Genomic DNA, 12,779 nt, shown 5'->3' with positions numbered 1-12,779 from the left:
TCTTTACTTTTTAAAAGAAAGACATAACAGAACCCCGAGCAGTCATCGATAAAAGTAATGAAGTATTTTTTACCTCCTCTAGTTTGCACGAATTTTAAGTCACATAGATCATTATGTACTAATTCTAGAGGGGTCGTCGACCTTTCCACTGAATGAAAAGGTAGTCTCGTCATTTTCGTTTTCATACACACTTCACATTTGTGTGTTTCATCAACATCGATGTTTGATAATAAATTTAGTTTGACGAGACGTTTCAGAGTATTATTATTGACATACCTAAGCCGATCATGTCATAAATTGAAACACTCAATAACATAGCTAGAAGTTTTTATTTTATTACCATCAAAATCACGGTGTACAATCATTACAATCATCTTGAACAAACTTTGTTCCAAATACCCCTTTCCTACGAAGATACCGTTCTTCGTAAGTACAAAGTTGTTGGACTGGAACACTAGTTTGAATCCAGCTTTAACAAGTGTCGATCCAAAAACTAAGTTCTTCCTGATGTCGGGAACATGGAGCACATCAATGAGAGTTAGCTACTTCCCGGACATCATTTTTAGAACTACTTTTCCGAATCCAACAATCGGGGACGTCGTGAATTGCCCATATAGAGCTTTCTTCCACTTAACGGGGTGTACTTGGAGAACTTTACCTTGTCAGAACAGACGTGGCAGGTTGCTCCAGTATCGACCCACCATTACTTCGGGTTGTCCATCATGTTGGCTTCAAATACGACCGCAGTGAGATTTATGGTGCTGATCGTGAGATGTATGTTAGCAGAAGTTGCGACCTGGTTCGCAACATTCTTCTGACTCTTGGTTGTCTTCCTCGGGCATCTGCAGTCTTTAAACATATGTCCTGACTTTCCATAGTTATAGCACATGCCCTTGAACTTCTTGCCTTAAGCCTTCTGTTTCAGTTGTTTCGGGTTCTTGGCTTTTGGTTCAGTTAGGTTGGACATCTCGTCGACTGTCCGTTTCGTTCCTCTAGAGTCGGATAATTTTCGATTATCCTCCTGTATTCGCAACCGCAGGATAAGGTTTTCAAGTCTCATCTCCTTTTGTTTGTGCTTTAGGTAATTTTTGAAATCCTTTCATGACGGAGAGAGTTTCTCGATTACCGCAACAACCTTGAATGATTCGTTCAGCGACATTCCTTCAGCGTCCAGATTGCATGAAACGTAAATTTCGATTTTGAAATGAAACTTGACTTTCAACGGTCGATGACACCAAGATTTTGATTTGCAAAATCATATCCAACAAATATTTCGGCTCAATATTAGAAGTTCATATATCAATGAGATATGATCGCATAGATCATTAAGTGAGCAACGCAACTTGACGATCGATCACAAGGATCAGTACTCATTACCAATTGCCAACTTTGAAGCACTTGTTGTTATCCTAGTGATTTTCTAATTTAATGGATAATTATACCCGTATCACATGGAATATTGGTGAACATTTAATGTGCACAAGTAAAAATGAATGGCAAAGGCTAAAAGGAAAACATAAATGTCAAACCTTGTCACATGGTTTATGACATTGACTCATGATAGAAATATTTAGAAAGTCATGGCCTCATATCTGGTGTATAATAATTCAATAGTTCATTTCATCGACGTGATTCTAAAATGACCCACACGTATATATTATACATGTGTAATTATATAATTCTTTAGCCTAAATAATATACCCTAAGCCTTAAAAAAATAAATAAAAAGTAGCATATTTGAATTTTATTGTTTGAAACTTTATGCAAAGTTATATCCGAGTTTTATTTTTAGAAAAATCCACCCATTGAAATATTTAGTAAATTATCATTTCATAAATTTTCCTTTGTTATTAAATTAGATTGTTGGATGATCCACTAATATAATAGCAATTGACTAAAGTTACATTTAAAGTTGTGAAATCCTCAAAACTTACTTCTAACTTTTAGATTTATCAAAACATACTCTTGTTTTTCATTTCATCTCTTCCACCAATTACATGATACTGTATTCAAAAAATAACGTCCCCTCGGGGCGTGGCGGGGCATGGTGGGGCGGGGCGATGGTTAAGACACAGAGTATTAGGATCAAAACTCAGTGTGTTCAAGTATGTCTGCCCCTCATACCTTGCTATATACACTAATGACTAATAGTCATCCGTGATTTATCTTCTCCTTGTTGACTTAAAAACAGATTGATAGAGACATTGAGAGAGAGCAAATCACTTTTACCGTATGTATTTAAAAAATAACACCACCATATACTAAATTTCAATCATTATAATGTATTTTCTAAATACAACACTATAATAATATTGTTCTTTCGATACAATACAATAGGAATTGATAGAAGAGATAAAATGAAAACTAAATACGTAAATTATTATAAAATAATTTTATAACGAAGGAAAAGCCCTTAGGGTATCTATAATGGTAAAACACTTATAGAAATTTATATTCCATCACATATCAAAAATTAAAAATTTCACTTCTTTTAAACACTCATATCCACTATCATAAACTTTTCTAATAATTTTTTCAATTTACTTATTTTTATTTATAATTTTCACTTATCTTTATTTATAATTTCATTCACTATATATAATATTAATTAATATTTTAATTTAATATTTATAATTATATTACTATTTTAAATTTTATACATTTATTTATATAAAAAAATAATCTGATAAAAATAAATAAATGTTTAACAAAAAAATATAAATAAATAATAAATAAAAAAACATTAAATATGGTCGTGGGCCCTTCCTTTCTGTTGTCCTCATTGTTGGTGCAATATCTCTAGGTCAAGATTAACCTGGTTAACTAAGCTTGAGTTGACTCAAACTTGAGTCTTGATGTTTGAGTTTCGATGTTTGACAATATATGGAGATTGCAGATACAATCGTCCAATTGAGGAGATTATTAATACAATTCCCCTCTGATCAAGGGATAACCAGTTTGATGTGAAGAAGAGTCAAGTAGGTCAAGATTGATCGGATACTTGACTGAGAAAGTCCTAATTGGAGGTTAAACAGTTGGAAAATCCTGGTGAGTGAAGCCAGGTGAAAGACCTAGTGAGTGAAGCTAGGTAGATGAAAGTCCCGGTGAGTGAAGCCAAGCAGTGGGAAAATCCTAGTGAGTGAAGCTAGGTGAAAGTCCTAGTGAGTGAAGTTAGGCAGATGGAAAGTCCTGGTGAGCAAAGTCAGGCAGATGGAAAGGCCTAGTGAGTGAAGTTAGGCAGATGGAAAGACCTGGTGAGTAAAGCCAGACACGTGGAGATCCAGGTGGGTCAAGGTTGACCGGACATCTGGTGTTGGGAAGCCCAAGTAAGTCAAAGGATTGACCGGATACTTGGCACGAGAAAATCCAGATGGGTCAAGGGCGACCAGACATCTGGTGGAAGGAAGTCCAAGTGGGTCATGGAGGACCGGACACTTGGCACGAGACGATAAGTCCAAGTGGGTCAAGGTTGACTTGACACTTGGCACGAAGAGAAAAGTCCAAGTGAGTCAAAGGATTGACCGGACACTTTGTGAAGAAGTCCCAGCAAGTCGTGATTGACCGGATGCTAGGCATGAGGAGATCCAACAGGTCACGGTTGACCGGATGTTACATTTGGGGACCCTAAACTTGAGTTAAGCAAGTAAAAGGGAGGTCAATCGATTAATCGATAGATTAAACCGCAGTCCAATCGCTTAGTTGATTGATTGGAGGGGCTCCCAACCGATCGACTGATCTATTGAGAGCTTGAATCGCGACCACAGAAGCTTTTGTAATCGATTAGTCGATCGATTGGGCAACATCAATCGATCGCTCGATCGATTGGAGTTGGTTTTCTCACGCGATCGTGAGGAAGCTTGAATTGATCAGTCGATCGATTCAGGTCTGATTCCATAGAGCACAGGGGCACTCTGAATCGATCAGCTGATCGATTCAAGCCTCCCCAATCGATTGGTCGATCGATTAGGATATGACCGTTGTACAGGATGCAAGTTTTGGACTACTAGGATCGCGCTGATCTGACACGACAATCGATTGGGAGTAAACCCAATCGATTGGGAGTCCTAGAAGCGCAAGGTATAAAGCTATGGCGACCCTTCGTCTTCGCAACTCTTATTCTCCAGCTCACACGATTTTCTTCCTCGACACTCATCGCCAGTTCTTGAAAGTTCTTGGAGAGAAGTGTAGGTGTACTTCCAAGGTTCAAGAGGCATCATCAACAAGCAACAAGTGAGGAAGAAGAAGGATTTTATTTGTATTCTTATATTTTTCTTCTTGCGTGTGTTGTATCTTGTGTGAGTATTGTATGAGGTTTCTTCACCTCCGGTAGTTACCGAAAAGGAGTGTTTTTCATAGTGCGTCGTGTGTGGATCCTTGGATTAGTCACCTTTTCTTGAAGTGGATACCAAGTAAATCTTTGTGTTAGCATTATAAGTATTGATTCGAGTTCATTCCGCTGCATATCATCTCATAAAGCAAGACAACAAACGCGACGAACTATTCACTCCCTCTCTAGTTATAAATCGATCCTAACACTTATGCGTGTATCAAAAGAGAATATAAATTTTCTTTACCATTTTTTTAATAAATATAAACCGGTCCTAAGATTTTAGAACCGATTTATAGAAAAACTTAGAAACCACACCAATGAGAGTGGAATTTATAATAAAAGATTTATAGTATAAACCCTATGTTATAGACCGTCATTATAGGTGCCCTTATAACTAGTTTTTTTTCCCTCTTATTACTTTGATTTATTTGATTATAATCCTTAAAGAAAAAATTGGGAAGTCTTATTGTTGAGTATTGACCAAGGAACAGCCGGTGGTCAAAGCAAGTCAATCACGTGCCCTAGACACAAAAAAGGGGGGAAAAAACTTTTTTAATTCTCACCATTTTATTTTATTTTATTTGTTGAAAACATAGATACAATCTGTTCATGTAAAATAATTAAAATCAAGGGCAAATTCTTATAAAAAAATGGGGTAAAATATTCGTAGCACAATTCGGCAATTCCGACTGGACACGTAAGTGTGTATGAAAACAAATTTAATTTGCCAACCTATTAATTCAATAATGAACACCGAGGCTTAAGAGAAAATTTTCGTTTTACTCCTTTTCTTGTTTGCTACCTTTTCAAAATGCTCCTAAAGTTTCTAAATCATCACCACTGCTTCTATATTTTCGATCAATCTTATTAGCAAAAAATCAAATGCGTACGTCAAATTGGCTTGTAAGTCGAGTTTGATAATAATAATAAATTGTCAGGACATTAAAAATAAATAAAAAGACAAACAGAGTGAGAATGAAATTCTTTTTTTATAATGATGGTTAAATCATACCCCATTAAAGTCAGGGCCATCTCGTGTGCTTCGGCTTGCTTTTGCAAATCGCACTAAACAAGCTTTGGATTTTCTGGCTCAATTCACGGTCAAATTCGCATTATATAATCACGATCGACAAATGAACGGATTTGACTCGACGCGTGAATAATTAAAATTTAATTAATCAAAAAATAATTAATAAATTAAATGGCGTTGAGGTGGAACTTAGCTGTCGAGAGATAACGTCGAAGCAAATATGGAATCCTCCTTTTGTTCGTGTTTTGATGGCTTCTCCAGCTCCGCACGAGTCAGCAATATCATTACGATTTAACTCCATATTAATTAATCTATTTATATAAACTATGGAATTATTTAAAAGAAAACGAAAAGGTTCGTGGTGGAAGGATTATCCTTAATATCAAATTATTTAAATTATATATAGAAATAATGCAGTATAATTTTCTCTCTCTTTTTTTTATTATAACTTCCATTTATAAATCTCATTAAATTCTGATGAAACGTAAAAACTGTCGCAATGATTGGGAAAATCCAAGATACGCGGCGCGCGACGGTTGCAGTCGCCTACCATTAAATTATTTCCCAATAACGAGCAGGATTTTTTTTTTGTTTTTTGTTTTTTTACCTTTTTTTTTTAAATTTCTATTTTTGCGATTTTGCGATGGAGCTCGCAACCAATGACAATGGCATTCAAGTCTAACCAGAGTTGGACAAACCTGACCCAGTCTCCGGTCACTTTAACCAGGGTTGGTGGCGCGCCTTTAAAAGCCCGCCATGGGTGCCCTTCTCCTTCCCATCCTTTCTCGTTTGCAGCATCGTTGTGGATCGTCGCCTGGCTTGTGCTATATGATCTTTGGGTTAGGTAGTTGTGTTTCTTTGCTCCTTTTTTTTTTGGCTTCATGTGGAGGTTGATGATGGACGGGGATGGGCGTGGTTCTTGCTTGTTTTGTTTAGCTGGACGCGCGCCCACGGCGTCTGTGGAAGTTGATCTGTAGAACGAATTGACGAAAGAAAAATTGTTTTTTTTTTTATCGTTGCGTTTTTTCAGTGGATTAAGAACAGAGCGGAAGGAAGGCGATGGCGGGGAACGGCGAGTTCAGCTTTGCCCACGGCGGCGCGAAGTCGGCGACGGCGGCGGCGGTCCCCAATGGGCTGCCGAAGATCCAGACGCGCGGGGAGAAGAAGCCGGAGAACGGCATCTGCCACGACGACAGCGCGCCGCCGGTGAAGGCGAAGACCATCGACGAGCTGCACTCGCTGCAGAAGAAGAGGTCGGCGCCGACCACCCCCATCAAGGACGGATCGCAGCAAAGCAGCGCGGCCTTCGCCGCCATCTCCGAGGAAGACCGCCAGAAGCTCCAGCTCCAATCCATCAGGTTAATATTAATTCTACTTACCAAAAAAATGAAGATTCGGTGCCGGATTCTGGTGGGCCACCGGTGGATCGATTTTTCTAAATATAAAAGAAACAATTTTGAAAAGCAAGAAGATGGAATCCGATCTTCCGCTCCACGGAGAGAGAGAGAGAGGGACGCTTCGGCTACCTTCCTCCCCTGTTTTCTTGTAACATGATTTTGTCATTTGCAGTGCGTCGTTGGCGTCGCTGACGAGGGAGACAGGGCCGAAGGTGGTCAGGGGTGATCCGGCGAGGAAGGCGGAGGCGACTAAGGTCAACGCCGAGCACCACCACTATCCGACGCCGACCATCAGCGTCAGCGACAGCTCCCTCAAGTTCACCCATGTCCTCTACAACCTCTCCCCTGCTGGTATGCTTTCGCTCTCCCCCTTTCCTCATTCAATCGTTCAAATCTCGGTCGTCCTTGAGTTTGTTTTCCGGGAGAATTGATTCAATGTTCTGCAACTTGTTGCTCCTTTTCTAAACGATACTAACAAGAATCGCTGAATTCTTGTAGAATTGTATGAGCAAGCCATAAAGTATGAAAAGGGATCATTTATTACTTCAACGGGGGCCTTGGCCACCATGTCCGGCGCAAAGACCGGCCGATCACCCAGGGATAAGCGCGTCGTCAAGGATGAAACTACTGCCAATGAGCTTTGGTGGGGAAAGTAAGTCCACATAACTCTTTCACCCCTTTGCTTTGAAGCTTCCTGTTTAAAATATATGTTCATTATCCACAGAGGCTCGCCCAATATTGAAATGGACGAACACACCTTCCTAGTGAACAGAGAGAGGGCTGTTGATTACCTAAACTCTTTGGATAAGGTACTTTTCTTCCTTGTATGAGATTCATTTCTGCACCTCAAATACTATTTTTTGAGATCGACAAGTTATTTTACACTAAGAACATACTTTGGGATGTATACCCACTGTGCATGTCAAGTGCTTCTTGTAGTTTCTCATAGAACCTAAGATATACATTTGAATGACATGTAAACCCTGGTTTTTATATATAAAAATAGGTATTTGTGAATGACCAATTCCTCAACTGGGATCCTGAGCATCGGATCAAAGTTCGAATTGTTTCTGCAAGGGCGTATCATTCCTTGTTCATGCACAACATGTAAGTGAAAAATACTAACTAGAATGCTAAAGATGTTCTTCATTTTTACAGTGCTATATTTCTTGTGGACTTCGACGGGTATCCAGATAAGTCATTTGTAAACTACGTTGCCTCTGTTGATCTCTAGTAGTGAATGATAGTTGTGTTAGTATCAGACAGGATCATAAATATACATGTATCGGTGCAGCTAGCTAGCTCCTCTTTCTCTCCCTAACACCATGGGAAAACATGTAAACTAGAAGAAAAAAAAATCTCTTGTGCATGAAATGACTGGATGGATCGCAGGTGCATCCGTCCTACGCCTGAAGAACTGGAGGATTTTGGTACTCCGGACTTCACAATTTACAATGCTGGACAGTTTGCATGTAATCGATACACACACTACATGACTTCCTCCACCAGCATTGATCTTAATCTCGCTAGGAAAGAAATGGTCATCCTTGGCACACAGTATGCCGGGGAGATGAAGAAGGGTTTGTTCAGTGTGATGCACTATCTAATGCCTAAAAGAAACATTCTCTCCCTGCACTCTGGCTCTAATATGGGCAAAGATGGTGATGTTGCCCTCTTCTTTGGACTATCAGGTAAGTGTTGGTTAGGCTCGATTCTGGCCTGCCACCAGCCAATTGTATCCATATTATCCTACCTTTTGCAACTTAACTAGAAGCATTCCATGTCTGAATGTGTAGAATTCTATTTCATTTTGATCTATATGACTTCTTAGTTCTAATGACTTCTCCTTTGTTATTTTAGGCACAGGGAAAACTACTCTATCGACAGACCATAACAGGCTTCTTATCGGTGATGATGAACACTGCTGGAGTGAAAATGGTATTTCAAACATAGAAGGAGGTTGCTATGCAAAATGTATCGACCTATCAAAGGAAAAGGAACCTGACATTTGGAATGCCATCAAATTTGGAACTGGCAAGTGCCTGGCCTATTAAACTTGCATGCCTTTTTGAACTTGAATAATTTGTTTTCCTAATGTTTGCAAACCTCTTGCAGTGTTGGAAAACATCGTGTTCGATGAACACACTAGGGAAGTAGATTACTCTGATAAATCCGTTACAGGTGATTAATTATCCGAAGCAATGTTATTACACAATTGTACTGTGTAAAAGGGAATCTGGCTCAGTTGAATTGTTGATGTTGCAGAGAACACTAGAGCTTCATATCCTATCGAGTATATTCCTAATGCAAAGCTACCATGTGTCGGTCCACACCCGAAGAATGTCATCCTGTTGGCGTGTGATGCTTTCGGTGTGCTTCCACCAGTTAGCAAACTTACATTGCCACAAACAATGTACCACTTCATCAGTGGTTACACTGCTCTGGTATATAGTCCATTGCTTTGCCACTCTTTGGTTGCTGTTTAATCAATTCGTTCGAGTATGCTCACTAATATTAAAAATAAAAATCAGGTGGCTGGCACAGAGGAAGGCGTCAAGGAGCCTCAGGCAACATTCTCAGCTTGCTTTGGTGCGGCGTTCATCATGCTTCATCCTACCAAGTATGCAGCTATGCTGGCTGAAAAAATGCAGAGCCATGGTGCCACAGGATGGCTTGTGAACACTGGTTGGTCTGGTGGAAGGTGAAATTTTTTCATCAAATATTTTACAGATGAAAAAAATGAATAGCAGGAGAAAGAGCTTAATCTTAGTGATTCATTGCGATCAATTCGTTTCAGGTACGGTGTCGGAAAGAGAATTAAGCTGGCATACACGAGGAAAATTATTGATGCCATACACTCGGGCAGCCTTCTGAAAGTGAACTACAAAAAAACTGATGTGTTTGGTTTGGAGATACCTACGGAGATTGAAGGTGTACCTCCAGAGATTTTGGATCCAATTAACACTGTAAGTCCTAATCTTGTCTACAGCTCAAGAGATCTAATGCTGAACAACCACATGTTTGTGCCTTTACATTGTTCAGTTGTTTCCTTTGGTTATAGTGGGCTGAGAAGGAAGACTACAAGGAGACGTTGCTGAAGCTGGCTGGCCTTTTCAGGAAGAACTTTGAGGTTTTTGCCAACTACAAGATTGGTCAGGATGGCAATCTGACCGACGAGATCCTTGCCGCAGGGCCAAACTTCTGAGCCATGGTGAAAGATTATGGAGGTCATTTGTGTGGAAGAGTTGAAAGCTTTGATGATCTCCATTGTTGTTTCCTTTCCTTTTGTTCAGCCTTCTAGACTATTTGATACCATCTGCAGTTCAATATATGTCAACCAGAGCATGACGAAATATGATATTAAATTCATTTTTATTTTCTCAAAGTTGAGTTTGTGCATTCGTCATGTATCTCAAAGCTATGAGAGATTACGATTCAAATTTCTATTTTCTTCTCTTCTTCCCTCAATGAACACAAGGACACGCTAGCCATAGGAACGTTGACCATTGACTCAGAGCAACGCCGGCAATACCCGTGATTTGCTCACATACATGACTACTAATATTATTGCCAAGTTTCTTCTTCGATTAGACTCGTCATTAAGACAGTCTGCAAATTCCAAAAAAAAAGTCTCCCACAAGACTTTGAAAGGTTCAAAATTTCCAAAGAAACTGTATGGTTTGGTCATATTGAGTCTTCCATAAGCTTACGATTGACTTCGCAAGTCTTTTATCCTCTGAATTAAGCACTCACAATTAGTTCTGCCTCTAAGTTTTTCTTCGATCCATTTGGATGCAAACTCTAAATTCTCTCTCATTTCCGTTGCTTCATTTGTAGTATCTTTGAGATTGTAAGAGTGAATACGGAGAGAGTATGCCTTCTGATCCCGATCATAAAGCAGAAAATGGATTCCGAGTTATTATCTTCATCTCTGTTCCAATCTGTTTGGCGATGGCAGTCGCAGTCATATACGTCTGCGTTCGTGGTCGTCGCAAAAGAATACACGCGCTGAAGCAAGAAGAAAAAGGCGATTTCAGAAATAACAACCTGGATTTGTTCTCAATCTGGAACTACGACGGGAGGACGGTGTTCGGCGACATCATCGACGCGACGGAGGACTTCGACGACGCCTACTGCCTCGGCGTCGGCGCCAGCGGCAGCGTGTACCAAGCAGAGCTCCCGACGGGGCAGGTGGTGGCCGTGAAGCGGTTCCACTTCGCAGACGGCGACCGCGGCGGCGGGGGGCTGCTGCTGGACGAAAAGGGATTCAGGAACGAGATCAAGGCGCTGACGCGGCTGCGGCACCGCAACGTGGTGAAGCTGTACGGCTTCTGCGCGCACTCGAAGTGGATGTTCCTGGTGTGCGAGCATATGGCGAGGGGGAGCCTGGCGGAGATGCTGGAGCACGACGGCCGGGCGGCGGAGCTGGGCTGGGAGAGGCGGGCGGCGGCGGCGAGGGACGTCGCCGACGCCCTCAGCTACCTGCACCACGACTGCAGCCCCCCGGTGGTGCACCGCGACGTGTCCAGCAAGATCCTGTTCGATGCGGAGTTCAGGGCCTGCCTCTCCGATTTCGCCACCGCCAAGCTCATCAAGCTCGACTCCTCCAACTGGTCCGCGCTGGTCGGAACCCTCGGATACCTAGCACCAGGTACGAACAAAACTTGGCCCTAAACACGCCAATTGAATTTGTGCCCTGAGAAAACCAATTTTTCCTGTCATCTCGTTGCAGAGCTGGCTTACACGATGAAGGTGACAGAGAAATGTGATGTGTACAGCTTTGGCGCGGTGGCGCTCGAGCTTCTCCTGGGAAGGCACCCAGGGGAGCTCATTTTGTCTCTGTCTTCGTCGGAGTCGAGCGATGAGCAGTCTGCGCTACTGCTGAGAGATGTGTTGGATCCGCGCCTTCCGTTTCCCGACGAAGACCGCGGCCTGGCGGAGAAGATTGTGAGAGTGGCGGCGACCGCGTTGGCGTGCGTGCGCGTCGATCCAAAGTCCAGGCCATCCATGAGAAGCGTGGCTCATGAGCTGCGGAAAGAGAAGATGTCCACTCCTCTTCAACACGGTCAAACCGTCATCTTGTCTCAGTTGAAGAATTGTAAGCAATAGGCAATCGGACTGGAATCCTGTAGGCGCACATTAGCACATATGATCGCATCGGGTAAAAATCACTATATTAAAAAAGTTATTTTTTAATATGATAAAAGTTAATTCTTTCGGTTGATCATCAATCTGTCCATGGGTTAATATGAAAAAGATAAATTATGAATAATTATTAATTAATCTTGTTTGAAATCTGAGTCAGATTAAGGTTGGATAAGCTGTTGTTGGTGTTGACAAAGACACGACTAGGACACCCTTATCGTATGTGTCTAAGAGAACGGATCCCCATGTGGTGCTGACGGACGACAATAACTAAACCATCGGTACTTAAGCTCTGCGCACACTCAAATAAGCACACGGAATATTAGAGGCCAGCAACTAGGGAAAAAGTCTCCGGAATAAACCCTCCGATGTTCAAGTCAAATACTTTTTTTTCAGAAGAAAAATGTACGAAGGAAAAAGAAATGTAGAAGGATGATCACATCGTGTAAAAATCACTATCTTAAAAAAGTTATTTTTTAATATGGCGAGGGATGATTCGCTCGTCAGAGACTTTCAGTGTCTCAGTGTCTCTTGGTCAAGATGAAAAAAATAAATTATGAATAATCATTAATATAATGATCAAGACATAAGTGAGACGTATTCTGACGTGTCTAGTTCGATTCGTTGAGAGTGAGAGTGGTAGTTCGATTCGTTGAGAGTGGTAATAAATGTTTGGACCATAAAAATTAGAAAAAAAACAAATAAATTCGATTACAGTAGTCCATAGAGGCATGATGAAATTACTCATACTATATTGAAATTACATGCGAATTCACAATTTATTTTACAAATCTTCTTGGTACCGAAACTCCTAGATCAGAACAAATTAAAAATACATATTATTTAGTAACGAAGATGAACGAATCTCAGGATAAGA

General features: G+C 40.8%; 1 protein-coding gene and 1 long non-coding RNA gene across 2 annotated transcripts; one reads left to right on the top strand and one right to left on the bottom strand.

The window, feature by feature from the left end:
* Nucleotides 1-6,118: 6,118 nt before the first annotated feature.
* Nucleotides 6,119-10,142, top strand: LOC122051045 (phosphoenolpyruvate carboxykinase (ATP) 1-like). Its single transcript, XM_042611963.1, has 13 exons — nucleotides 6,119-6,204; nucleotides 6,391-6,718; nucleotides 6,930-7,108; nucleotides 7,256-7,409; nucleotides 7,482-7,566; nucleotides 7,764-7,864; nucleotides 8,150-8,448; nucleotides 8,618-8,791; nucleotides 8,873-8,938; nucleotides 9,023-9,201; nucleotides 9,289-9,458; nucleotides 9,555-9,723; nucleotides 9,819-10,142. The coding sequence occupies exons 2-13, from the start codon at nucleotides 6,420-6,422 to the stop codon at nucleotides 9,960-9,962; spliced, it is 2,019 nt and encodes a 672-aa protein (XP_042467897.1). The 5' UTR covers nucleotides 6,119-6,204; nucleotides 6,391-6,419; the 3' UTR covers nucleotides 9,963-10,142.
* On the bottom strand, nucleotides 9,904-11,919 carry LOC122051046. The gene is made up of 2 exons (XR_006131305.1): nucleotides 11,534-11,919; nucleotides 9,904-11,453 (listed from the first exon to the last, which is right to left on the bottom strand). It is a non-coding gene; the product is annotated as an uncharacterized LOC122051046 (long non-coding RNA).
* Nucleotides 11,920-12,779: the final 860 nt, after the last annotated feature.

This window comes from Zingiber officinale, chromosome 3A (assembly GCF_018446385.1).
Source record: "Zingiber officinale cultivar Zhangliang chromosome 3A, Zo_v1.1, whole genome shotgun sequence".
NCBI lineage: Eukaryota > Viridiplantae > Streptophyta > Magnoliopsida > Zingiberales > Zingiberaceae > Zingiber > Zingiber officinale.
The sequence above is the reverse complement of the archived record's forward strand: the minus strand, read 5'-3'. Positions and strand labels throughout refer to the sequence as shown.

Coding starts and splice junctions, on each gene's coding strand:
- LOC122051045 (XM_042611963.1), top strand. CDS start 6,420: ATGGCGGGGAACGGCGAGTTCAGCTTTGCCCACGGCGGCGCGAAGTCG. Junction 8,449..8,617: donor CCTCTTCTTTGGACTATCAG/GTAAGTGTTGGT, acceptor TTGTTATTTTAG/GCACAGGGAAAACTACTCTA. Junction 9,459..9,554: donor ACTGGTTGGTCTGGTGGAAG/GTGAAATTTTTT, acceptor AATTCGTTTCAG/GTACGGTGTCGGAAAGAGAA.